Raw genomic sequence first — 27,373 nt, forward strand, 5'->3', positions numbered from 1 at the left:
GGTATTTAAATGAAAACCTGGAAAAAATATTATTCAATTTTCTGTTTAAAACATAAGCCTTTAGTTGAAGAAAGATGAGGGAAGATTATTTAGGCATAGAAGGCATAGTTGAACCTGATTTTTTTCTTTAATTAGAAAAGCAATCAACAAGTCTATGTTAAAAATATTCTGTTGCCAAACTTAAATCTGATCCTGTGACCAGTTTTTCTGTTATCACTGTCTTCTTTCTTGCCAGAAATGTCCCTAAATAATATTTTTCTCCATAGAATACAAATTTTAAATCAGAGTCAAGGCCTTTCTCTCCTAATCTGGACTGGATGAGTTAGTATCACTTTTTTTTTATTTGTTTTTATTTCCAGTATGAGTATTCCAGAATCAACCTTGCAGTTCCATGTAACTTGTGGGCATTTTTACTGCCATCATATTTACTTCACTGAGCTACCTTTTCTAGCTCCCATTCATATTTACTTGCAACTTTTACTTTTTAACATGCTGATTCTTGGAGCACCTGGGTGGCTCAGTCAGTTAAGTAACTAACTTTGGCTCAGGTCATGATCTCAGGGTTCTGGGATGGAGCCCCGCTGTGGGCTCCTGTTCAGTGGGGAGTCTGTTTCTCCCTCTGCCCCTGCCCCTTCATACTAAATAAAGATTCTGATTCTTGGGCGCCTGGGTGGCTCAGTGGGTTAAGCCGCTGCCTTCGGCTCAGGTCATGATCTCAGGGTCCTGGGATCGAGTCCCACATCGGGCTCTCTGCTCAGCAGGGGGCCTGCTTCCCTTCCTCCCTCTCTGCCTGCCTCTCTGCCTACTTGTGATCTCTCTCTGTCAAATAAATAAATAAAATCTTTAAAAAAAATAAAAGATTCGATTCTTGTACTCATCTTACCTTCTGTTCCTTTTCCCAAGTCAGCAGAAAATACTAAAATAGGTTTATCTGTGATAAAATCAATAGAAATAAAACTGCACTTATTAGCTTATTCTCATTATTGAAACTAATTATGATAAATCACATTCTAATTTATTATTTCAGCAAGAACATTGATTGATCTAATTATTTTAGAGCAACATTCTATAACTTTCCCCAGCACAAGTTTTATTTAACACTAGCTCCATTCTGTTTCTTGAACCAATTATTTTAGACTGCCAAAATATAATTTCCAAAAAGATAAAATTGTGATTTTCAGGCAAATATAAAGTAAATATGGGTGAAAAAATTTTTTGAATTCATTAATTAATGATGAAATCGGTAGGATGTTAAGATGAGTTTGAGTAGCATTTGAAGAGCTAAGTATTGACTATTAAATATGGTGATGTTAAAATAAGATAACTAAATTAGATACAAAACTAATATACTGTATATTAACCCATAACCTTTATGGTTATTTTTTTCACCAGATAGAAGTTATTTGCATTTCTGCCTAACAAAAATGTACAAGTTAACATTCGGTTAGTAAACAGTAAATCTAACAAATTATATTCCCCTAATCCTTGGGTGGCCATGTGTCCCATAGATCATTGGAAGGACCTATTATGAAACTTTTTGCCTTTTTTCCATGTTGTGGTTGGTTTTGGAATAAGACTTTGGTACTCTTAGACTGGATTGAAGAATTTTCTTTGGGTCCAAAAATTGTGAATAACTGTTGGAGTAAATTCTGTTTTAGTACATTTTGTCAGTTTTGTATTCCACAGTTAAACAACTGCCTAATAATTCGCTTTTAATACTGAGTCTTTGAGTGGTATAAAGTACTCTAACTGGGGATGAGAGAATAGCAAAGGAAATTTTCATATGTTTAACAGACATATAGTAATGGCTTTTGAGTAAATTCTCTATGTTTTTATCTTCCCTAGGGTTTTCCAGGAGATATTGGGATTCCTGGACAAAATGGCCCTGAAGGATCAAAGGTAAAAGAAAATCGAGAAAGAAAGGAAGGAAGGAAGGAAGGAAGGAAGGAAGGAAGGACGGACGAAAGAAAGAAAGAAAGAAAGAAAGAAAGAAAGAAAGAAAGAAAGAAAGAAAGAAAGAAAGAAAGAGGAAGGAAGGAAGGGAGGAAAAAAGTATTATATTTAGAGTTTTCTAATCTCATGTTTCAATGAATGGTTGAAGAAAAAGACTTTAGGAATATCAGAAGATGTCTGGATATTTTTGAGCTGTCTCAGGTGCATTTAATAAATTGTAGAGCTTATTTCAAGATAATCAGGAAGTTGCTTGCATGTTTAGTTGTTCTTTCAGCACCCTTTGTTTAGTTAGAGTATCTTCTCCAACGTCTTGAGTTCAGGTCTTTGAAAATGATTTTCTTTGTTTGGTATAAACATAGATTAGGGGGATAATATTTTCAAAAAAATGTACATCACTGAAAAAGGAATTCTTGGAAGAGGTGAAATAAACTAAAAGGCCATAACCTATGATATATGGATGAGAGTTTTCTGGCTACTGAAACCCTTTGGGTCCATAAAAAAATCCTCTGATTAAAATACAAGAAAGCTTGCAGTGTCCTGGAATTTATAAATAGCACAGAATACCTGAAAAACACTAAGCATTTTTAACTTCCTTTACTGTTGTTGTGTATATATTACTAGGAATTAGCAAAATGTCTTTCTTTTTAAATTTTATATATAGAAGTATAATTATGACATACCCTGTTAATTTCCTATGTACATCATAATGATTTGACAACTTAATATATTATGAAATGATTGCCGCAATAAGTGTCGTTACTATCTGTCACCATATAGAGTTACTGAAATATTGACTTTATTCTCTATTCTGTACATGATCTCTCCATACCTTACTATTTTCTAACTGGAGGTTTGTAACTAACTCTTAAGTCCTTCATCCATTTTGTCTCCCTGCCCTGACCCCTGTCCTCTGTGGTAATCAACTGTTTTCTGCATCTATGAGTCCGTTTCTGTTTTATTTTATTTGTTTGTTTTTGTTTTCCAGATTCTATGGTAAATGAAATTATATGACATTTGTCTTTGTCTGACTTATTTCATTTAGTATAATACCCTCTAGGTCCATCTGTTTTGTCACAAATGGCAAGACTTCATCCTTTTTTTGTGGTAGAGTGATATTTTGTTGTATATCTCTAGCTCATCTTTTTTATCCACTCATCTATCAATGGATACTTAGGTTACTTCCATATTTGGCTATTCAGATAATGCTGCAATGAACATAGGGATGTATATATCTCTGAATCTGTGTTTTCATTTTGTTCAGATAAATACCCAGAAGTGGAATTTTTGGATCACATGATTGTTCTATTTTAATTTTTTTTAGGAACTTCTATACTATTTTCCATAGTGACTATACCAGTTTACATACTTATCAACAATGTACGAGAATCCCTTTTCTCTAATCATAGCTGACACTTACTTTTTGTCTTTTTGATAATAGCCAATCTGAGAGCTGTGAGTTGACATCTCATTATGGTTTTGACTTGTATTTTCCTGGTAATTAGTGATGTTGCACATTTTATCATATGCCTGTTGACACCTGTATGTCTTCTTTGGGAACTTATCTATTCAAGTTCTCTGCCCATTTTTTAACCAGGTTTTTAATTTGCTATTTATTTATTTGTTAAAATACTTAATTTATTTATTTGAGAGAGAGTGAGAGAGAGCATGAGAGGGGAGAGGGTCAGAGAGAGAAACAGACTCCCTGCTGAGCCCGGAGCTGAATGAGGAACTCAATCCCAGGACTCCAGGATCATGACATGATCATGACCTGATGTTGCTTAACCGACTGAGCCACCCAGGTGCCCCTATTTATTTGGTTTTGGTATTAAATTGTGTAGGGGCACCTGGATGGCTGAGTCAGTTAAACATCTGCCTTCAGCTCAGGTCATCACCTCAGGGTCCCAGGTCCTGGGACAGAGCCCTGTGATGGACTCCTTGCTCAGTGAGAATTTCCTTCTCCCTCTCCCTCTGCCCTGGCATGCACTCTCACTTTCTCTCTCTCTCAAATAAATAAATAGAATCTTTAAAAAATTGTGTAAGTTCTTTATGTATTTTAGATATAAACTCTTTATCAGGTATGTGATTTGCAAGTATTTTCTCTCATTCAGTAGATTTTTTTTTGTTGTTAATAGTTTTCTTTACTGTACAAAACCACTTTAGTTTGATGTAATTCAATTTTTTATTTTAGTTTTTGTTGCCTTGCCAAAAACATATTGCTAAGACTGCTGTCAAAAAGTGTACTGCCTATGTTTTCTCTTTCATTCGTACTTTATTTGGGCTCTCCTTTTTCTTAATGAGTGTCACTAGAGGTTTGTCAGTATTTTTAAATCTTTTCAAAGAACCAGCTTTTAGTTTCATTGATTTTTTTTTAAGATTTTATTTATTTATTTGACAGAGATCACAAGTAGGCAGAGAGGCAGGCAGAGAGAGAGAGAGGAGGAAGCAGGCTCCCTGCTGAGCAGAGAGCCCGATGCGGGACTCCATCCCAGGACCCTGAGATTATGACCCGAGCCGAAGGCAGCGGCTTAACCCACTGAGCCACCCAGGCGCCCTCGTTGATTTTTTTTTAGTTGTCTTTTTTTTAGTCTCTATTTCATTTCTTTCCACTCTGCTCTTTGTTATTTCTTCTCTTAACTTGGGCTTTTTCTGCATATTTTCTAGTTCCATTAAGTGTAGAAATAGATTGTTTATTTGGGATTTTTCCCGTTTCTTGAGGTAGGCCTGTATTGCTGTGGACTTCCCTCTCAGAACTGCTTTTGTGCCATAGATTTTTGGAAAGTCATGTTTCTATTTTCATTTGTCTCAAGGTATTTTTTAATTTCCTCTTTGATTTCCTTGTTGACCCATTGGTTGTCTAGTAGTGTGCTGATTAGTTTCTGTGTGCTTGTGTTTTTTCTAATTTTTTTTTCTTGTAATTGATTTCTAGTTTCATGCTGTGGTCAGAAAAGAGGTTTGACATAATTCAGTCATCTTGAATTTATTGAAACTTATAATGTTGCCTTATAGGTTACCCTTAATATAGAGTAGCCCACATGCACTTGAAAAGAATGTGTATTCCACAGTTTTTAGATGAAATATTCCATATGTATATCTATTAAGTCTATTTGGTCTAATGTGTCATTTAAGGCCAGCATTTATTAATTTCTGTCTGGATAATCTATCCATTGATGTAAGTGGGATATTAAAGTCTCCTGCTATTATTACTTTACTGTTAATTTTTCCACTTTTGTCTGTTAACATTTGCTTTCTAGATTTAGGTGCTCTCTAGATGTTGGGTGCATAAATATTTATCAATGTTATGTCCTCTTCTTGGATTTATTCCTTTGTCACTATGTAATGCCATTCTTTTATTGTCTTACAATCTTTGTTTTAAAATCCATTTTGTCATTTATAGGTATTTCTACTCTACCTTTTTTTTTCACTTGCATTTGTGTGGAATATCTCTTTCCAATTTTTAATTTTCAGTTTATATATATCTATAGACCTGAAGTGAGTCATATTTCTAAATAGGAACTTTCCTTTTTCAAGACTTTTTAACATTTCTTATAAGGCCAGTTTAGTGCTGATGAACTACTTTTTTTTCCTTGTCTGGGAAACTCTTCATCTGTCCTCCAATTCTGAGTGATAACCTTACTGGGTAGAATATTCTCAGTTGTAAATTTTCCCCTTTTGGCACTTTCAATATATCCTGCTACTCCTTTCAGACTGCCAGAATTTCTGCTGAAAAATTAGCTTGACAGTCTTATAGTGTTTCCCTTGTTTGTGATTCTTTATGTTTTATCTTGCCGCCTTTATTTATTTATTTATTTATTTATTTATTTAGACAGAGGGAATGTGTGTGAGCTGGGGGTTGTAGGGGCAGAAGGAGGAGAAGAGAGAGAAATACAGGGCTTGATCTCACCACTCTGAGACTATGACCTGAGCTGAAGTCAGGAGTTGAATGCTTAACCAATTAAGCCACCCAGGTGCCCTCTCTTACTGCCTTTAAGATTCTTTCTTTAACTTTTGGCATTTTGATTATAATATTTTTAATTAAAATAGGTTTGGTTTAGATATCTTCGGGTTCATTTTGTTGAGGACTCATTGCTTTCTGGACTTGGATGTCTGTTTCTTTCCCTATGTTAAAGAAATTTTCAGTCATTATTTCTTCAAATAAGTTTTCTGTCCCTTTCTCTTCTCCTAATGTGAATATTAGTATGCTTGATGTTGTCTCATGGGTCCCTTGTTCTCATTTCTAAAAGATTTTTTTTCTTTTTGCTATTCTGATTGGGCATTTCCACTATTTTTTTTTCATTCAGTTTTTTGATTCATTCTTCTGTATTTGCTATCGATTCTCCTCAGTATTTTTTAATTTCAGTTATTGCATTCTTCAGCGTTGATTCGTTCTTTCTGATATTTTTAATATCTGTTGAAGTTTTCACTGTGTTTACTTTTTCCAAGATTGATGAGTATCTTTATGACTATTACTTTGAACTCCTTATCAGATAAATTACTTATCTTTTTTTCATTAGGGCTTGTTTCCTAGTTTTTGATCTTGTTCTTTTGTTTGGGACATATTCCTATGTTTCCTCTTTTTTTTTTTTTTTTTTTTAACTTTCTGTATTTGTTTCCGTAAATTAGGTAGCATCTCTTGGTCTTGAAGGAGTGACCTTGTGTAGAAAAATCCCCTTTATACACTAGATGTGCTTGGCAGCTTTGGCAAGCATGGGTTAGGAGGGTCTTTGGAGTTGTTGCACTGTGGCCATCTTAACAGGACACTAGAGCTTGAGTGGCCAGAGGCCAGGAGGGTTTCTGGGAATCTTGTGCAGGAGGCTGCTTTGTTTGGATAGATGGAGTATGCACAGGCTGGTGGGGGAGGTCCAGGATGTGCTGTGCCAGTGCCATGTTGGTGGGGTGGTGTCTGGTGCAGGTTATACAGTCCCATAGCATGCCATGCTGGGGCTGACTTGATAGGATGGCTGGAGCTAATATAGGCACAGGCTAGGGGTTCCCAGGCATATTACCAAGGTCCTTTTGGTGGGATGGCAGGATCAGACAAAGGCTGCAGAATTCCAAAGCATACCATGCCAAGACTGTAGTAATAGCACAGTTGGAACTGTGTCACAGGTATTGGGACCTTGAGCATGCTGTGCAGTGCCACCTTTTAAGGACAGCTGGAGCTGGTATGGGCCCAGAAACCAGGGTGAACTGTGATGGCCTCACCAGATCAGCTAGAGGACCTGTACCCTATTCTTTTCTGCACCATCAAGATGGAAGGATAATGTAAAAAATGGTGCTCACCAGCTCTTTTGATTTTGGTGAGAGTTCAACAGTTTTCTGCCCATTTGACAGTCATTCTAGGATGGATTTCCTTTACTTACAGTCTAGTTTCCCTTTAAACCACTGCTCTTTCTCTTTGCCTCATTGTGGCAAATCTGCATGGGAGTGGTATCTCTCCTTGCTACAGGTTACCACAATGGGAGTGGCATTCCCATTGTTAACTTGCCTTTATCTATCCTGCCCTTCTGTGTGTGGTCCTTTATCTTTTGTTGTATAGAAGGCTGTTTAATGAGCCTTTAGTTCTCCAGAATTATTCTATATGTAGTTGTAAATTTGGTGTGTCCATGGGAGGAGGTGACTTCAGGGTCTTTTTATGCCATCATCTTGGATTATTTCTCCATAACGAAAATTTAAATATCCAGGTTTACCATGCAGACTCACATAGATTGAACATTGTAAACAATGTATTGTTAATAAAGACACGAGAGGATGAAAAAGCCTGAAGTTTAGAGAATGGACAGGTTATGAAGCACAGTACTGCTGCTGTGGAAGGTGAGTGTGAGTTGGAGAAACTGAGAGGAGATGAGGCTGGAAAGAATATTAATAACTATTTGTTAGTGTGCTATAGTGTTAAGTACTATAACACTACAGTAAATGTGTTATGCACATCTTACTTAATCTTCACAACAGCATTATGAGGTAAGCATTATCCTCACTTTAGATGGTTAAATTTTTGTCTCTCCATCGTATAACTATCAAGTGACTTAGCCAGAATTCTAACCCAGATATGATTTCAAAGTCTGAGTTCTTAACCACTTAGCTTTGGGATGAAACCATGGAAAACATTCACTACGATGCTAAAGTGTTTCCACTTTATCCAAGGGCATCATGAAATAACCAAAGTTATTTAAGTAGTTAAGTGTCCTAGGTGATTTACATTTTAAAAATAATACCTTTCCGCTCGGAGGATGGTTTAAATCAGAGGGAAACTTGGGGCAAGGAGATAAACTAGAAAAAGAAAAGAATTATAAAGATCTGAAATAGAACATTCAGGCAGCAAATATTTATTGACTACCTTTTGTATGACAGCCATTGTACTAGATGCTCAACCATCTACAAAGATGAAAATTGTTGATCCCTACTTTCAAAAAAACTTATAATCTAGAGAAAGATATGCAAGGAAACCTTTATAATGACCATAGGAATAATATACAATATGTAACACTGTGCAAGTAATGGGATAGGGAATTCAGATTATGCTTTGCAGAGAAGGTAGCCCATGAGCTGACATGACACATGCGTGGAACTTTGCATACAGACAAGGGAGATTTATGGAATTCAGGAAAAGGAAACTTATGAGAGGATGGAAGTACAGTATGTGGAACATACACTGAAAGTTATTCATTGTTTATATGATATTCAAACTTAACTGGGCATCCTGTATTTTATCTGATAACCCTATTGGCCACCTACAAACTTTCCATATATACAACAGTGTTTTCTCCCTTCTTTTCTGTCTCTACAGAAGAAATACTCCTCTTCTTCCTTGGTATTCAAGTTCCACACATGTTTTGCATCAAAACTTCTCCTTTAACTTCTGAATAACCTCGTGGCATCAATTATCACCTTTATACTGATCTCTCCCTTGAATCAAAATTTCCCCTTTGCCCTTAAAACCATTCTCACTTTTAATGTAGTTTAGGCCATTTTTATTTTTCACAGCATTAGTAATAATCCTTCATTTGTTCTTCTAGCCTCCAGTCTGCTATTTCTTCAAATCTGCTTCCAAGCTGCTGATGGAATAACCTTTGTAAAATATAGCTCTTATCATGTAACTCCTATTCTTCTATCCTTCAGTGATCTCCACAACTTCCAGGTTAAGGCTTGTGTTTTTTTACTTTTTACACAAGCTCTTTATGACCTACCCTCTCTCTTTAACTCTATTATCTATAGTCGCATCTACCTGCACTCTTCCAAAAGCACTACTCCAGCTGTTTAGAGTACCAAACCATGCCATTCTTGTTCAAATCTCAAAGCTTCCAGTGTGATGTCCTTTTTTTCTGATTATCTCTCTACCTTCTTGTGCCCTGTTTCATCGAGCTAACACTTACACATCACATACTACATTGCCTAGGAATGTATCTTACAAATCTGATCAGGATATCCTTTCTCTATATTCCTGTAAAAAAAAAATCTGTCAAGCAGCTACCTTCTTATATTGTAACTGCTGATTTGCTTATCCCTCTATTAGACTATGAGCTTTTCAGAGAAGAGACTAATTGATTTTATAAACATTACAATAACCATAATAATATCTGTAGCATAGAATAGGAATGCAGTAGATATTGGCTGAATAGTTGATTGATTGAATAACTGTATTTAAAAGCTATTGTGGAAATAGAAACAATACAACTTGGTAATTTATTAAACAAAGATGATGGGGGAAAGGGAAGCCAAAGACAGGGAAGTCTCTTTTACTGAGACTGCAACTTGGGTTACTGTTGTCACTGACTTAAATAGGGAACTTTGAAGGAGTAGGTTTGGAGGATGGGCAATATAAGAGATTTCATTCTGGGTATATTTAGTTTGAAGTACTGTTTGACATCAAGGTAGAAGTAATCAATAAATAGCAGTAAACCAAGCTTGAAAGTAGAAATAGTAGCATGAGGGCTGTTGAGAGAGAACTGTAGTATAAAGAATGGAGTTGATAACTTCTGTAATGTTTAACCCTCCACCTGCTACATACTTGAACTTGATGCATATATAAACACCATTCACCCATTCATTTAGTATTTAATTTAATATATATTGTGTTTCTTTTATGTGTTCAGCCAAGCAGTAAATGTGAGATTATAAAGATTTCTAAATTGTGGTTCCTCCCCTGGATCAGGTAACAGTTTAGCAAAAGATCCAAAAACAAAACAAAACAAAAAACTATAAAATGTAAGAAATGCTATACAAAAGAGTTGATGAGGTGTTATGAGAGCCTAGATAATAATTAAGGAAACAGATTCTGCTCTAGGAAATTGAAAATTACTTTAAGAGGAAATGATAATTAAACTTAATGTTTTCAAGAATGCATATCATACTAGGTGAAGAAGCAGCTAGTTTTCTAAATTCTTTTCAGTTTGGAAATTTTGTTTCGCTTCAAGTTTTGTCAAGAAAAATGTCAGAGAACTGAAAAAATCCAACTGCCCTCTTGAATAATATTACAACAGTGATCTTTAAAACTCCCTTCTCATTCCTTATTTTAGTCTTAGAATTATGTTGTTTAAGAGTGGGACAAAAACCCTGAAAACCAGACATTTTAATGAATAACAGTGGTTGACTTTCCAATGAGTAATAATCACTTTGTGGATTCTTTATCTAAATTTATTCAGTAAAAATGAACTTGAAGTTCCATCAGCAGCAATGTTGTTAGACTAATTGTTTATATATCACTAAATTTTAAGTAATATTTCAGAAAAGATGAAAAGGATCAGAAAATTTTAAAGGAAGAGGGACGTGAATTTGTCTTATAGTTTAAGAGGGGTCTGGTTATGTTTTTCTTCTTGGTGTTTCCTATTTTTATTGAAATTGTTTCTAGAAAGAAAGAGTTTCTGGAAAGAAAGAGTCAAACATACTGACCCTATTAGCATGATGAATTTCATTAGTATATACTGTATCATGGAAGCATCTTAAAACTTCCTTTATTTTAATATACATATCTTGTTTGGAAAGTAAGGACAATATAAATTATTAAAGTTCCATTGAGGCTATTCAAGGTGGTCATCAAGACAATTCTGTGTACTCTATGTGAAATATATGGTTACCCTATTTGTAGACAAATTGAGTTCTTTCCAGAGGAATTTGGCACAGCTCTAAAGAAACCTTTTATTTTCTCTTCATTTTCTGCCAGTTGACTAAAAAAACCTCAAACTAAGTTTGGAAACTTGTGTTGATTATGATTCTACTGATTGCGAGAATGTGTGTATATGTATGTGTGTATATAGATACAAAACATAGTTTAGCGAGCCTTTTTTAAGAGCTACCCAATTTGGCCATCTGCTTTCAAGCATCCCACAACATTAGAAAAACCACATCCTTTGCTGCTTACTGTAGGAAGTGAGTATCCAATAAATATATTCTCTGTTCTCTAGTAAACAGAGGAATAATTTATTGCTGTATATGTATTGTTACTTTGGCTATGGAATTAGGGATGGTAAAATAGGCTGTTATTTTCATTGTATAACATCTCTGATAAGGTTTTAGAGAAAGCCTATTTGTGAAGCTATGTTACACAATGTATGAAAATAACCTTCACACTGAATTATTAAAATATGTCATGTGATCATCTGTATAGAGGGGAGCTAACATGGTAAGAGGAAAATGCATAATAGTTTTCTAAGATCACCTTGACCCCACCCTGAAGACTCATATTTAATATGCTAAATCAAAGTTTCTGTTATTATTTATCATTTTATTCTCCAGATATCATTTAGTCAGCTAAGAAATACTTACAAGTTTGTACAATGAACAATGTACTGTGTTAAACAATTACTTGAAAACAAGATTAAAACATGGTCTTCTGTCTGCTAGGAACTTGTAATTTTCTGAAAGCGTGAGATTTCCACATGTGAAAAGTTAAAAAAGCACAACTAGGCAGCACATAAGCGAACAATAAGGAGCTCAAAGGAAGGGGAAAGAATGACTAATATGACCATTCTTCTGAGAAACTTTGAAGAAAAATTAGGATTTGAGTTGGATGGGTTGAATTTGGCCAGGCAGAGTCAAGGAATGAAAGTTTTTATATAACAGGTACAAAAATGAACACAGGGATGGAGGGCAAAAGGAAACCCACTCGTCTTAAAAAAAGTTAGGAGTCTGGGGCACCTGGGTGGCTCAGTGGGTTAAGCCTCTGCCTTCGGCTCAGGTCATGATCTCAGGGTCCTGGGATCGAGCCCCACATCTGGCTCTCTGCTCAGCAGGGAGCTTGCTTCCGCCCCACCCCACCTGCCTCTCTGCCTACTTGTGATCTCTCTCTCTCTGTCACATAAATAAATAAAATCTTTAAAAAAAAAAAGAAGTTAGGAGTCAGATTGTGACATATCTTAAATATAAAGCTGAGAAGTTTAAATACTAATAAGCCAATAAGCTCATAGAAGATCTTGTTTTGTTATAGTGATAAAAACACATAACAAAATCTATTCTCTTGACAAATTTTTAAATGTATAATACAATAATATTAACTATATGTATTAACTACAGTGAATCTCTAGACCATTTTTATCTTGCATGTCTGAAAGTCTGTACCCACTGAACAGCAACCCTGTATTTCCACCTCCCCCAATGTCTGGCAGCCATCATCCTACTTTCTGCTTCTATGATGGTGACTATTTTAGATACCTCATATACATAGAATTATGCATTATTTGTCCTCCTGTGACTGGTTTATTTCCCTTAGTATAAGGTCTTCAGAGTTCATGATGTAGCACGTTAGAATTTCTTTCTTTTTTAGGGCTAAATAACAGTCCATTGCCCAATAGTCTAAATATCTGCATTTTCTTTATCCATTCATCCATCAATGTATGTTTGGGTTGTTTCTACCTATAGGTTATTGCATAATACCGCCTTGAACATGGGAATGCAGTTACTTCTTTGAGCTCCTGCTTTCATTTCTTTTAGATAAATCCCCAGAAGTGGGATAGCTGGATCATATGTTAGTTCTGTTTTTAATTTTTGGAGGATCTCCACACAGTTTTCCATAGTGACTGCACTGTTTTACATTCCCATCAACGGTGCATAAGCGTTCCAGTTTTTCTACATCCTTTCAACATTTATTTTCTTTTTGTTTGTTTACAGTAGTCATTCTGACAGGTATGAGGTGATATCTCTTTGTGGCTTTGATCTGCATTTTCCTCATGATTAGTGATGAACATTTTTAACATACACTTGGTCATTTGTATGTTTTATTTGGAGAAATTTCTCTTAAAGTCCTTTGGCCATTATTTAAATTGGATTATTTGTTTTTAGCTGTTGGGTTGTAGGAGTTCCTTATATATTTTAGATATTAAACACCAGATTTATGGTTTACACGTATTTTCTCCTATTCTGTAAACTGCCTCTTCACTATGTTGTTTTTTTTTTATGCAGAAGTATTTACCAGTCTATTTTTGCTTTTGTTGTCTTTCTTTTGTGTGAAGTCTAAAAAAACATTCTAAGACCAATGTAATAGAGCTTTCTGCCTATGGTTTCAGGTCTTTTATTTAATTCCTTAAACCATTCTGAGTTGATTCACAGGTATGGTGTAAAAGAAGGGTCCGGTTTTGCATATCCAGCTTTCCTATCACCACTTGTGGAAGAGGTTATCTTTTTCCCACAGTATAGTCTCAGCACTCTTGTCAAAGACTGATCATATGTGTGTGATTTTATTTACGGATACTCTGTTCTGTTTTATTGGCCCTTATATCTGTTTTTATGTTGGTATCAAACGTTTATTAATAACATATATTTTGAACTCAAGAGATGTGAGACCTCCAGCAATATTTTTTCTTAAGATTCTTTTGGCTCTTCAGGGTCCTTTGTGGAGGACATATGAATGTCCATATGAATAATAGAGTTATTTTTCCTATATTTGCCATTTAGTTCTTGCCAGGGATTGCATTGAATCTGTAGATTGCTTTTGGTAGTATGAATGTTTTAACAGTATTAAGTCTTCTAGTCCAAGAACATGATAGATCTTTACACTAATTGTGTCATCTTTAATTTCTATCAGCATTGTTTTGTAATTTTCAGTGTATAAGTCTTTCACTTCCTTGGTTAAGTTTATTCCTAAGTATTTTATTGTTTGTGATGCTATCATAAATGGAGTTTTTATCTTAATTTCCTTTTCAGATTGTTTTTTTGTCAATGTATACAAATGCAGCTAGTTTTTCTATGTTGAATTCATATTCTACAACTTTGTTGAATTTATTTATTAGTTCTAACAATATGTTGGTAACATCTTTAGGATCTTCTACAAACAAGATGATGTCAACTGTGAACAGAAATTTTACTTTTTCCTTTCTTTCTTGGGTACATTTTTTTTCTTTCTTGATTAATTGCCCTATCTAGGACTTCTAATACTGTGCTGGATGGAAGTGGTAGGAATGAGCATTCTTGCCTTACATCTAATCTTAGAGAAAAGCTTTCAGTTTTCCACTTTTGAGTATAATATCAACTGTGGACCTTTATTAAGTTGACGTAATCCCCTCCTATTTTTGGTTTGTGGGGTGTTTTACCATGAAAGGGTATTAAATTTTGTCAAATGCTTTTTCTGCATCTATTGACATGATTATGTTATTTTTATCTTTTGTTTTGTTAGTGTGGCGGATCACATTGATTGATTTTCATATATAAACAATTGTTATATCCCAGGGATGAATCCCATTTGGTTATGGTATATGATTCTTTAATGTGCTGTCAGATTCATTTTGCTAGTATTTTTTTGAGGATTTTACACCAATATTCACTGGAGAATTTGGCAGGTAATTTTCTTTTCTTGTAGTGTCTTTGTCTGGCTTTGGTATCAGAGTAATTCTGGCTTTGTAAAATGAGTTTGAATGTGTCCCCTTCTCTTCAACTTTTTTAAAGAGTTTGAAAAGGATTTGAATTAATTCTTTTTTTAAAATGTGTGGTAGAATTCCCCAGTAAAGTCATTGGGTTCTACGCTTTTCCTTTTTGGGAGGTTTTTTATTATTGATTCAATTTCCTCATTAGAGATCTGTTAGATTTTATATTTCTTCATGATTCAGTTTTGTTAGGGTATGTGTTTCTAGGAATTTTATCTTCTATCTTTTGTCTTCTCAGTTAACCAAAATGTTGGTATGCAGTTGTTCATATTAATATCTTAAGGTCCTCTTTCATTTTTTAATTTTATTTAGGTCTTGTCTTTTTGTTAGTCTAGCTGAAGGTTTGTCAATTTTGTTGATTTTTTTTTTTTTAGTTTTGTTGATTTTTTTTTCTACTTTTTTCCTATCCTCTATTCACTTATTTCTGCTCTAATTTTTATTAGTTCCTTCTACCTCTTAACTTTGGGTTTACTTTGTTCTTTCTGGTTTCGTGAGGTATAGAGTTAGGTAGCTTACTTGAGATCTTTCTTCTTTTTTTAATGTAGTTGTTTACCATTTTAAAATTCCCTCAGTACTATTTTTACTTTTTTATCCCATAAATTGAGCAATATTGTGTTCTCATTCTCATTTGTCCCAAGATATTTTCTAATTTCTCTTTTGATTTCATCTTTGTCCTATTGGTTCTTCAGGAGTATGTTGTTTAATTTCCTCCGTATTTGTGACTTTTTCAGTTTTCCTCTGCTATTGATTTCTAGTTTCATTCCACTAAGATTAGAAAGGATAGTTGGTATAATTTCAATTTTAACTTTATTAAATTTTTTAAGACTTGTTTTGTGACCTAAAATATGATCTATGTAATCTGTACTGGCAAATGTTCCATATGTGCTTAAAAAGAAAGTGTATTCTGCTATTTTGAGTGGTATGATCTTTGTATGTTTATTAGGTCCATTTGATCTTAGTGTTGTTCAAGCCTTCTGTTCCTTTGTTAATCATCTATCTGGTTGTTCTATCAGTCATTGAAAATAGGGCATAGGAATCTCTTGCATTTATTGTGTTTCTCTCTCTTTCTTCCTTCACTTCTGTCAATAATTGTTTCATGTATCTTATATTGGGTGCTTGTTTATTTATAGTTGTTATGTCTTTCTGGCAAGTTGACCCATTTGTCATTAGGTAATGTCTTTCTTTGTCTCTTATAACGTTTTTTTACTTGGTCTGTTTTGTTTGATGTAAGTATGCTTACATACTTATGCACCTGCTTTCTTTTGGTTATCATTTGCATGGGATGTCTTTTTTCATATTTCACTTTCATCTGACATATGTCATTAAATCCAAATTGTGCCTGTTGTAGATATCATATAGATGTAGTTTTTAAAAATCCATTCAGCCACTCTGTCTTTTGATTGTACCCTTTAATCCATTTACATTTAAAGTGATTACAAATAAGGAAAGACTTACTAGTGTCATTTTGTTAATTGCAGCTGTTTTATGTCTATAGCTTCTTTATTCAGGTTTTCTCTTCCTATCTTCAGATGTGTTTGTTTGAATTTTTATTATGATATGCTTTGATTCCTTTCTTGTTTTCTTTTGTGTATCTTTTTTTTTTTTTTTTTTGGTTTAAAACTGTGCAACATCTCCTTTATTTCTTTTTAAATGCCATTTTATGGTGGACGTATAAAGCAACAGCAGCAGTTACAAAATGTTGTCTAAGTAATTCTGAGAGTTCTAAACAAAGATCTGTGTACAGGCTGAATAAAAAGATGTTCGATTCATAGTGCACACTGTTTAACTTTAACAAACATCTTTAGTTGGAATTTTCGTGTAAACCTTTAGAGAGATGTGACTCACAGAGATCAAAAGTAAAATAGCTTCTCCTTTCACGATTTAGTGAGGTGGTCTGCATTCTCAAAAACGATTTACAAAATACGAGAAATGTTGCGTGTGAGTACTAGGCATAAAATATTCCATTTTCTTACAGAAGGAGCAGCAGGGGGACAGGGAGCCTAGCGGATGCCCTGCCACCACCTTTCCCAAAGATGTATACCCCCAAGAATGGCAGTGGAAACCTGGCAGCAAGCCATTCTCACAATTCTTTTTGGTTGTTTTAAAAATACAAGCATTCTCTGACATTTCCCTCCCCAGCCTGTGAGTACCACCCCAGCCTGGCAGTATACAAGCCCACGTCCTCTTCCTCAGTTTTCCCCTTAGAATTATTTACAGGATGCCTACAGGTATGGTACAAACTAGGATGAAATTAATGACAGTTTGCATTTCCAGACACGCTCGCATGGTTAAATAAGCCCACCACGCTGACTCCAAAGGCTGCTTCAAAGCTAGGGTGACTCGGAGGCAGTCTCCTCCGTAACCTCAGAGACAGGCTTCTCGCTGGCTGGGGTGGGTTCGCAGCCTCTGTCCTCAAAAGTGCTGGGGACCTTGGGGGCAGGGGGCGTCACATCCACAGCGGGTGCGGAGGCAGCGGGTGCGGAGGCAGCGTCTGCCCTTGCAGTGGTCGTGGCAGGGTCGGAGAGTGGGCTGCCGGTGGGTGGGAGAGAAGAGAGCAGCTCCCCTGAGCTTGCTGCAGAAGACACCTCCGGAACCAAAGGGAATGACGGGAGGAGCTCGTATGGCATGGGGAGAGGTGCAATGCCAGATAAGTTTCGGGGAGGCAAGGAAGGAAGAGGTGGCAAACCCCGGTTCACGAGTTCCGGTAAGCTGACGCCTGGCATGACGTGCGGTGTGGGGAGGTTGAGGTTGGGGAGGGCAGGCAGGTTAGGCAGTCCTGTGGGTAAAGGCATCAGACCTAGTAATGTAGTAGCTGGGTTCATTGGTGGCACAGAAGTAAGGGACTGGTTTACTTGTGGTGGCAATAATGGTACTGTTGGGACACCTGTACTGAAAACATTACTGACAGCTGGTGGAGTTGAGCTAATAGAAAGTCCAGACAGACCCTGTTCAATTTCTGTAGTTCCCGGTGGTGACAAAGATGGGCGATTAACTGAGGACAGCTGGACCTCTGTAAACCCATCTTTAAGAGGAGTAATAGGTGTACCAGTCATCTGTCCAGGAAGAGAAATTTTCTTCCCTTCTTCAAACGGGCATGTTGGTATTCGATGCAAATAACCGTATCCAATGCCGCATCCTAGGCTGCCTTCACCACCCCATGCAGAATTCGGTGTAATAATCACTTCTCGACAGTTATCAGTGTCTGTATTATTCACATGAAGTTTCAGTGGTTTTGCTTCATGTGTTTCAATAAGGCTGAACAGATCTTCAGACTCATTCATGACTGTATCTGCTCCAATGATACAAGACCTGATACAAGACTGAGACCTGCCAGTGCCGCGGGAGAATTTGATTCTACTTCCAATACGTGCCAAACATTTTCGTTTGCCCCATCAAAGCTGCTGAAACGAATGCTCACTCCCAGCAAGCCCTGGCCACCCCACATGTTGCTGGGGGTGACAGATGTCTCTCGCAGTTCCAGTGTTTTACTACTGTAGATCAGCATTTTTACAGGCTTTTCAACATTTGCTTTCAGTAGATCCTTTAGAGTGTCATTGTCTTTATTTAATCTCGAACCATTAATAGAAACAATAAAATCAAAGAATGGCTCCAGTCCAGCTCTATGTCCTGGGGAATTTTCTTGTACCCGAAGGACGTGGTAGCCTTCCGTCCCCACGCCAGGGATCTCGACGCTCTGCGAGGACCCAATGGCGGCGGGCGATCAGTGTGGCCCGGACGGGATCCGCGTTGCTCCCCGCCCCCCGCGCACCGCCCGCTCCGCTCCTCCGCCTCTTTTGTGTATCTTTTATAGATACTTTCTTCGTGGTTACAGTGGAGCTTACATAAAACCTCTTTTAATTATAGCAATCTATTTTAAGCTGATTACAACTTAACTTTGGTTACATACAAAAACTCTACTCTTTTACTCTATGGAAGATTTTGAGAGGTATGAGATGATGAAACATTATTTTTGGAAGAATAACAATAACAAATTATAAATATGAATGTAGTGGATATATAGGATAGATAAGTGCAATATCAGTTAAAGACTGTTACAAACACCATAAGGAGAAGAAAACTAATATTTATTGAGTCCCTGTTATATTCAAGGTACCTTTTTCTTTCTTGCAATAACTTTATGATGATGATGGTAACATGATTCTACAGATAAGGAAACTTGCACTATAGCCCTAGGAATCTTCAGAGCTGGAATTCGAGCCCAGACTTGACTTCAGATTCTATATATTTCAAATTCAAAAAGAAAAAGAATTTGTGTATTTAACATGACAAATATGAAACATGCACATAATTTAAACTGATAATAAAACAAACTATATTAAGAAATGAACCATTATAAGCTTCTTGAGTATCCCTCACTAATCATGTCTGCCTCTTCCCATCTTGTGTTTATAGATAACCACTCTCTTGTTTTTGCCATACTTTTACCATCTGTGTTTACACTCTCACGATAAAAATTCTGACCCTCCCAGAAAAGATTTTGTTCTTTCATGTAAGTTCCCATTATACTTTGCTTCTGCTTCTACTTCTATCACAACTCTTTTTTTTTTCTATCACAACTTTTATTTACTAATTTTTATTTTAAAGTGTCATCATCCTTAGGAAATTATGAATTCATTGGGAATAGGAACTGTGTTTTGTCTTTGTATACTCAGGGCCTAATGTTGTGCTGTTTATTGGACCTAATGCAGAGTAGAAAATTAGTAAATGTAGGATTTTTAAAAATGAATGAACAATGAATTAAATAATTAAGAATTAGGTGTCTTGTGATAGAATGGAAATATCACAATATGCTGATCCCATACCTTAAGTCAGTCTAAATATTTAAAATGTATCACTTAGAGATCTAGAAGAATATTTTGGATATTAAAGAGTTAGAAATCATTTTACCAGTCAGAATTCTTTCAGTTGGTAATAAAAACCAATTTAAATGTGATTATATAAATATGAGAAAAGTTTAGGAATTCAAACAACTAAATACGGGACCACAAACAGTATCATTAGAATCCAATTACTCCTGCTCTTTAATTTGTTAATGTATGGATTGCATTCCCAGACTCTCTCTACTTCATGGTTTCCTACTCTTTAGGTTTATACCATCCTTAATGCTACTTCCAGCTGTTCCACTGTAGTCTAAAATTTCCTTTAGTTAGACTGAGTTGGGTTTCTGGCTCATTACTGAACCAATCACTGTTTCTAGGGTGTAGAATATGCTGACTGACTTATACATGTCACATGTCAACCCACGAATTTAGTCAGGGGTGGACTCAACCTCTCCTCAATCATGTGGGCTGAGTGAGGAGAAATTGTTTCCCTAAGTAAAATTAGGGTGCTGTAAAGAACTTCTTAAACTTAACACCCAAAAAATAATCACGTCAAGAAAAAAGGGCAGAAGACATGAACAGACACTTCTCCAAAGACCTAGAAATGGCTAACGGACACATGGAAAAATGTTCATCATTGTTAGCCATCAGGGATATTCAAATCAAAACCACATTGAGATACCACCTTACACCAGTTAGAATGGCAAAAATTGACAAATGTTGGAGAGGTTGTGGATAAAGGGGAACCATCTTATGCTATTGGTGGGAATGCAAGTTGGTTCAGCCACTTTGGAAAGTGTGGAGGTTCCTCAAAAAGCTAAAATAGAGCTACCCTATGACCCATGGCACTACTACCCCAAAGATACAGATGTAGTGAAAAGAAGGACCACATGTACCCCAATGCTCATAGCAGCAATGTCCATAATAGCCAAACTGTGAAAAGAGCCAAGATGGTCTTCAACAGATGAGTGGGTAAAGAAGATGTGGTCTAACTGGGGATGGTATGTGCTATGGTGAGTGCTGTGAAGTGTGTAAACCTGGCAATTCACAGACCTGTACCCCTGGGGCTAATAATACATTATATGTTAATAAAAAATTAAAAAAAAAAGATATGGTCCATATATACAATAGAATATTACTCAGCCATCAGTAAGGATGAATACCCAACTTTTGCATTAACATAGATGGAACTGGAGGAGATTATGCTAAATGAAATAAGTCAAGCAGAGTAAGTCAATTCTGATATGATTTCACTTATTTGTGGAACATAAGGAATAGCATGGAAGACATTAGGAGAAGGAAGGGAAAAATGAAGGGGAAATCAGAGGGGGACACAAACCATGAGAGAGTATGGACTCCAAGAAACAAATTGAGGGTTTCAGAGAGAAGGGTTAGTCCAGTGATGGGTAATAAGGAGGGCACGTATTGCAGGGAGCACTGGGTGTTATATGCAAGCAATGAATCATGGAACACTATATCAAAAACTAATGATGTACTGTATGGTGACTAACATAACAAACAAACAAACAAACAAATAAGACCTAAATTGTAAAAGAACAAAAAATAAAAAGTAAACAGACGAACATAAGGGAAATGGAAGGAAAAATAAGATAAAACCAGAAAAATTAAGAGTCTTTTGAGAATGTAATTGGACTGGCATCAAACAACATACACCCATTTCAATAATCTAATCCATCTCTTCCAATTAAAAATAAGATAACTGCACAAAAATGTTATTGCCTAAAGTCATACAGTTTCTTAAATGGTGCTCTATACATAAGCTTGTGCTAATATATTATAGACTGTTAAACTGACCAAGAGGTGCTTGCTTTGGCAGCACATATACTAAACTGACCAAGAGCTTTTCATTTTTTTGATTATATTAAAACATAGCAATGATAGAACAAGGTATAATATGAAGACAAGATTCTTGTGCAGTTTATCACTCTGCTGCATTTCAGAACTAAAAATTAAACCCACTTGGATAGAGTCACTATTGGCATAGTTATTTACTACACTTAAAAATTAGATAAAATCTTTTAATGGTTTTAGAATCACTAAAAACAATAATGTAAAAGTTTTTAGAAGAGATTTACTTAAAGCTTTGCAGACATATTGGATAGTTAGGGAAACAGAATTGAATAAGAAGAATGTCACCATTTTATGGATGGAGAGATAAAGAGTTTCCAAGACTGGCAAGGCTTAAAAGCCTATGCAACCACTAAGCTGACACTGCAGGAAATATTAAGGGGGGTTCTATAAAAGAAGAAAAATCCTAAGAATAGCATTGAACAGAAATATAGAGACAATCTACAGAAAGAGAGACTTCAAAGGTAATGCAATGTCAATAAAAATGTATCTATCAATAATCACTCTCAATGTGAATGGCCTAAATGTGCCCATAAAATGACACAGGGTTGCAGATTGGATAAAAAATGACAGAACCCATCCATATGTTTTCTACAAGAGACCCATTTTTAACCTAAAGATACACCCAGACTGAAAGTGAAGGGATGGAGAAGCATCTTTCATGCCAATGGGCCTCAAAAGAAGGCTGGGGTAGTGATTCTCATATCAGATAAATTAGATTTTCAACTAAAGACTGTAGTCAGAGATACAGAAGGACACTACATAATTCTTACAGGGACTATCCACCAAGATGATCAAACAATTGTAAATATCTACACCCCCAATATGGAAGCAGCCAATTACATTAAAAAAACTATTAATCAAGATAAAGAGTCATATTGACATGAATACATTAATAGTAGGAGATCTTAACACGCCTCTCTCAGAAATAGACAGATCATCGAAGCAGAAAATCAATAAAGAAACAAGAGCATTGAATGACACATTGGACCAGGTGGACCACATAGATATATACAGAACATTCCACCCTAAAACAACAGAATACTCATTCTTCTCAAGTGCACATGGAACCTTCTCAAGAATGGACCACATACTGGGTCACAAATCAGGACTCAACCAATACCAAAAGACTGAGATTATTCCCTGCATATTCTCAGATCACAATGCTTTGAAACTGGAGCTCAATCACAAAGCAAAGTTCAGAAGGAACTCAAACACCTGGAAGCTAAAGACCACCTTGCTTAAGAATGCTTGGATCACCCAGGAGATCAAAGAAGAACTTAAACAATTCATGGAAACCCATGAGAATGAAGACACTTCGGTCCAAAACCTATGGGATACAGCAAAGGCGGTCCTAAGGGGGAAATACATAGCCATCCAAGCCTTCCTCAAAAAAATTGAAAAATCCAGAATACACCAGCTGTCTCTACACCTTAAAGAGCTGGAGAATCAACAACAAATCAAACCAACTCCACGTATAAGAAGGGAAATAATCAAGATTAGAGCAGAGATCAATGAGGTAGAAACCAGAGATACAGTAGAATGTATCAATGAAACTAGAAGCTGGTTTTTTGAAAGAATTAATAAGATCAATAAACCATTGGCTACACTAATCCAAAAGAAAAGAGAGAAAGCCCAAATTAATAAAATTATGAATGAAAAGGGAGAGATCACAACTAACACCATGGAAGTAGAAACAATCATCAGAAGTTATTATCAACAGTTATATGCCAAAAGGCTAAGCAACCTAGATGAAATGGATGCATCCCTGGAAAACTATAAACTCCCAAAATTGAACCAGGAAGAAACCGACAACCTGAATAGACCGATATCGAGTAATGAGATTGAAGCGGTGATCAAAAACCTCCCCAAAAACAAGAGCCCAGGACCTGATGGATTCCCTGGGGAATTCTACCAAACTTTCAAAGAAGAAAGAACACCTATTCTCCTGAAACTGTTTCAAAAAATTAAAGCAGAAAGAAAACTTCCAGACTCTTTTTATGAAGCCAGCATTACCCTGATCCCCAAACCAGGCAAAGACCCTATCAGAAAAGATAACTTCAGACCAATATCACTGATGAATATGGATGTTAAGATTCTCAACAAGATCCTAGCAAACAGGACCCAACAGCACATTAAAAAGATTATCCACCATGACCAGGTGGGATTCATCCCTGGGTTACAAGGATGGTTTAACATTTGCAAATCAATCAATGTGATAGAACAAATTAGTAAGAGAAGAGAGAAGAACCACATGGTCCTCCAAATCGATGCAGAAAAAGCATTTGACAAAATCCAGCATCCGTTCCTGATTAAAACGCTTCAAAGTATAGGGATAGAGGGAACATTCCTGAACTTCATAAAATCTATCTATGAAAGACCCACAGCAAATATCATCTTCAATGGGAAAAAGCTTGCAGCCTTCCCGCTGAGATCAGGAACATGACAAGAATGTCATGTTGAACTCTTGTTCAACATAGTATTAGAAGTCCTAGCAACAGCAATCAGACAACAAAGAGAAAGAATAGGTATCCAAATTGGCAATGAAGAAGTCAAACTCTCTCTCTTCGCAGATGACATGATTCTTTATATGGAAAACCCAAAAGACTCCACCCCCCAAACTACTAGAACTCATACAGCAATTCAGCAACGTGGCAGGATACAAAGTCAATGTACAGAAATCAGTGGCTTTCTTATACACTAACAATGAAAATACAGAAAGGCAAATTAGAGAATCGATTACATTTACTATAGCACCAAGAACCATAAGATACCTGGGAATAAACCTAACCAAAGAGGTAAATGATCTGTACTCGAGGAACTACAGAACACTCATGAAAGAAATTGAAAGACACAAAAAGATGGAAGACCATTCCATGCTCTTGGATCGGAAGAATAAACATTGTGAAAATGTCTATACTGCCTACAGCCATCTATACTTTTAATGCCATTCTGATCAAAATTCCACAGGTATTCTTCAAAGAGCTGGAGCAAATAATCCTAAAATTTGTATGGAATCAGAAGAGACCCCAAATCGCTAAGGAAATGTTGAAAAACAAAAATAAAACTGGAGGCATCATGTTACCTGATTTCAAGCTTTATTACAAAGCTGTGATCACCAAGACAACATGGTACTGGCATAAAAACAGACACATAGACCAGTGGAACAGAGTAGAGAGCCCAGTATGGACCCTCAACTCTATGGTCAATTAATCTTGACAAAACAGGAAAAAATATACAGTGGAAAAAAGACAGTCTCTTCAATAAATGGTGCTGGGAAAACTGGACAGCTATATGTAGAAGAATGAAACTCGACCATTCTCTTACACCGTACACAAAGATAAACTCAAAATGGATAAAAAACCTCAACATGAGACAGGAATCCACCAGAATCCTAGAGGAGAACATAGGCAGTAATCTCTTCAATATCAGCCACAGCAACTTCTTTCAAGATATGTCTCCCAAGGCAAAGGAAACAAAAGCGAAAATAAACTTTTGGGACTTCATCAAAATCAAAAGCTTCTGCACAACAAAGGAAACAGTCAAAAAAAACAAAGAGGCAACCCACGGAATGGGAGGAGATATTTGCAAATGACAGTACAGACAAAAGGTTGATATCCAGGATCTATAATGAACTCCTCAAACTCAACACACACAAAACAGACAATCATATCAAACAATGGGCAGAAGATATGAACAGACACTTCTCCAATGAAGACATACAAATGGCTATCAGACATATGAAAAAAATGTTCATCATCACTAGCCCTCAGGGAGATTCAAATTAAAACCACATTGAGATACCACCTTAAACCAGTTAGAATGGCCAAAATTAGCAAGACAGGAAACAACATGTGTTGGAGGGGATGTGGAGAAAGGGGAACCCTCTTACACTGTTGGTGGGAATGCAAATTGGTGCAGCCCCTCTGAAGAAAAGTGTGGAGATTCCTCAAGAAATTAAAAATAGAACTTCTCTATGACCCTGCAATTGCAATCCTGGGTATTTACCCCAAAGTTACAGATGGAGTGAAAAGAAGGGCCATCTGTACCCCAATGTTTATAGCAGCAATGGCCATGGTCACCAAACTATGGAAAGAACCAAGATGCCCTTCAACGGACGAATGGATAAGGAGCATTTGATTTTTAACAACATTGATTTTGGTTTTCATTAACAAAAGGTTTTTAATTGTGAAATTACTAATCACATTCAGATTGTTACTTTCTTCTGCAGATTACCCTCTTTTTACCAGCTTGTATTAAGAAGGGAAATAAGATATGGAACATGTAATGAGAATAATGGGCCCTGGATTCTGCTAGTCTCTTAATAGATATTAAAATAGTGCATATGTCTTCCATCTGTTTTTAGACTTTGTGGATCCTCTATTATGTATTTATTGTACTATTATCAAATTAACAATTGTACTCATTGATTGAAATTTAGAGCTACTTTTTCTGAGTGTCTGGCTGAAGGGTAACATACTGAGCACATTATTTGAACACCAGCATGCTTAAAAAAATAAGTTTATCCTACCTCTCCCAATTTTTTGGATGCCCTATAGTTTTCTGCTCACCTAACCTCTGACTTCATTTTGATAACTTAATAATGGAAAAGAATGGTACCAAATTGTATTATCATCTCAGATTCATGCTTATTGAAAAATATTAGTTGAGCTGAAGTTTTTATTATTTGTGTTTATTTTGCTTTTATAGGGACTCCTCGGAAATAGGGGACCTCCTGGACCTCCTGGTCTCAAAGGACTTCAGGTATGGAAGAAATAAATATCCAGGCAGCAATTGCTTCAGTTTCTATTTTCCCTTTTTTACTTTTTGTTTAAAGAAAAACATTGTTTTAATATGGACAGTTCTTGCCACCGAGGATTTCGGGTTACTAACCACTTTATATTGGCAGTTATGGAGTGGGATTTGGAATGTTTTCAGGGTTGTGAACTTTAAATAATTTATGTCACTAATCTCCATGGAATATCTGAAGAATATGAGCTAGACTCTCACTCATATGTACTAGAATATAGTTACTATTTGTATCTGTTTTATATTTGTGGTCTAGTAAATTTTATTTTACTTGAATTGTGAATTGAGCAAAAATGTTTACTGATCAAATAAATAAAGTAGAATACATGATACTAAATAGGTCTATGGATGCTGTTCAGATATGGTAACATCAGCTTTTTATTTAAAGGTGAAAAGTCAGTATGTTTTAGAAAATATGTCAATACATGTAATAAAAACATTTATTGCTTTTTAATTTTCTTAGAGAATAATACATAAAGTGTCTTTTTTTATGTTTCTCTGTTCTCTATCCACTCATATATTCTTTGATCCTTAGAAGAATGAACAAGATTTTTGCATTTTAATGACATTATAACTGGCTTCACCCCAAGAATACTGGACCTATAAGTTAGTCAAAGGATCCAATATACTGTTGTATATTGTTGAAAACAGAACTAAGACTCAAAACCATATGTATTGAATGAATGACGTATTAAAATATGCCAAGAGCAAACATGTCCTGTACCAACAACTTTTTAATATACCTATATATATTGATTTCCATCTATTAAGAACTTAATTGATTTTCCCTCTGTATGGGAGAGATATTGAGCCCAAGAAAGTAAAGGTAATCCTTAATTTATGATTCCTAATCTTTGTTAGGTTTTCAATGCACATTTTTCTGATGACTAGGGATACTGAGCATATCTTCATATGTCTGTTGGCCATCTGTATGTCGTTTTTGGAAAAGTGTCTAATCAGGTCCTCATTTTTAATTGGATTATTTGGGCTTTTGGTGTTGAGTTGTATAAGTTCTTCAAATATTTTAGATATTAAGCCCCTTACCAATATCCT

General features: G+C 35.8%; 2 protein-coding genes across 8 annotated transcripts in view; one reads left to right on the top strand and one right to left on the bottom strand.

The window, feature by feature from the left end:
• COL24A1 (collagen type XXIV alpha 1 chain) overlaps window positions 1–27,373 on the top strand; it is a 412,730-nt gene that overhangs the window by 162,437 nt on the left and 222,920 nt on the right. For all 7 annotated transcript variants that reach the window (XM_032302395.1, XM_032302400.1, XM_032302399.1 and 4 more), the window contains exons 21-22: window positions 1,846–1,899; window positions 26,222–26,275. In XM_032302395.1, coding sequence (XP_032158286.1) covers window positions 1,846–1,899; window positions 26,222–26,275 — 108 coding nt within the window. The remainder of the gene's footprint in view (window positions 1–1,845; window positions 1,900–26,221; window positions 26,276–27,373) is intronic.
• On the bottom strand, window positions 16,395–18,519 carry LOC116567379 (Golgi reassembly-stacking protein 2-like). The gene is given in 2 exon segments (XM_032302402.1): window positions 16,395–18,109; window positions 18,112–18,519. Coding segments are annotated over 2 exon segments (1,173 nt in total). The 5' UTR covers window positions 18,307–18,519; the 3' UTR covers window positions 16,395–17,131.

Source organism: Mustela erminea, chromosome 10 (assembly GCF_009829155.1).
Source record: "Mustela erminea isolate mMusErm1 chromosome 10, mMusErm1.Pri, whole genome shotgun sequence".
Lineage (NCBI taxonomy): Eukaryota > Metazoa > Chordata > Mammalia > Carnivora > Mustelidae > Mustela > Mustela erminea.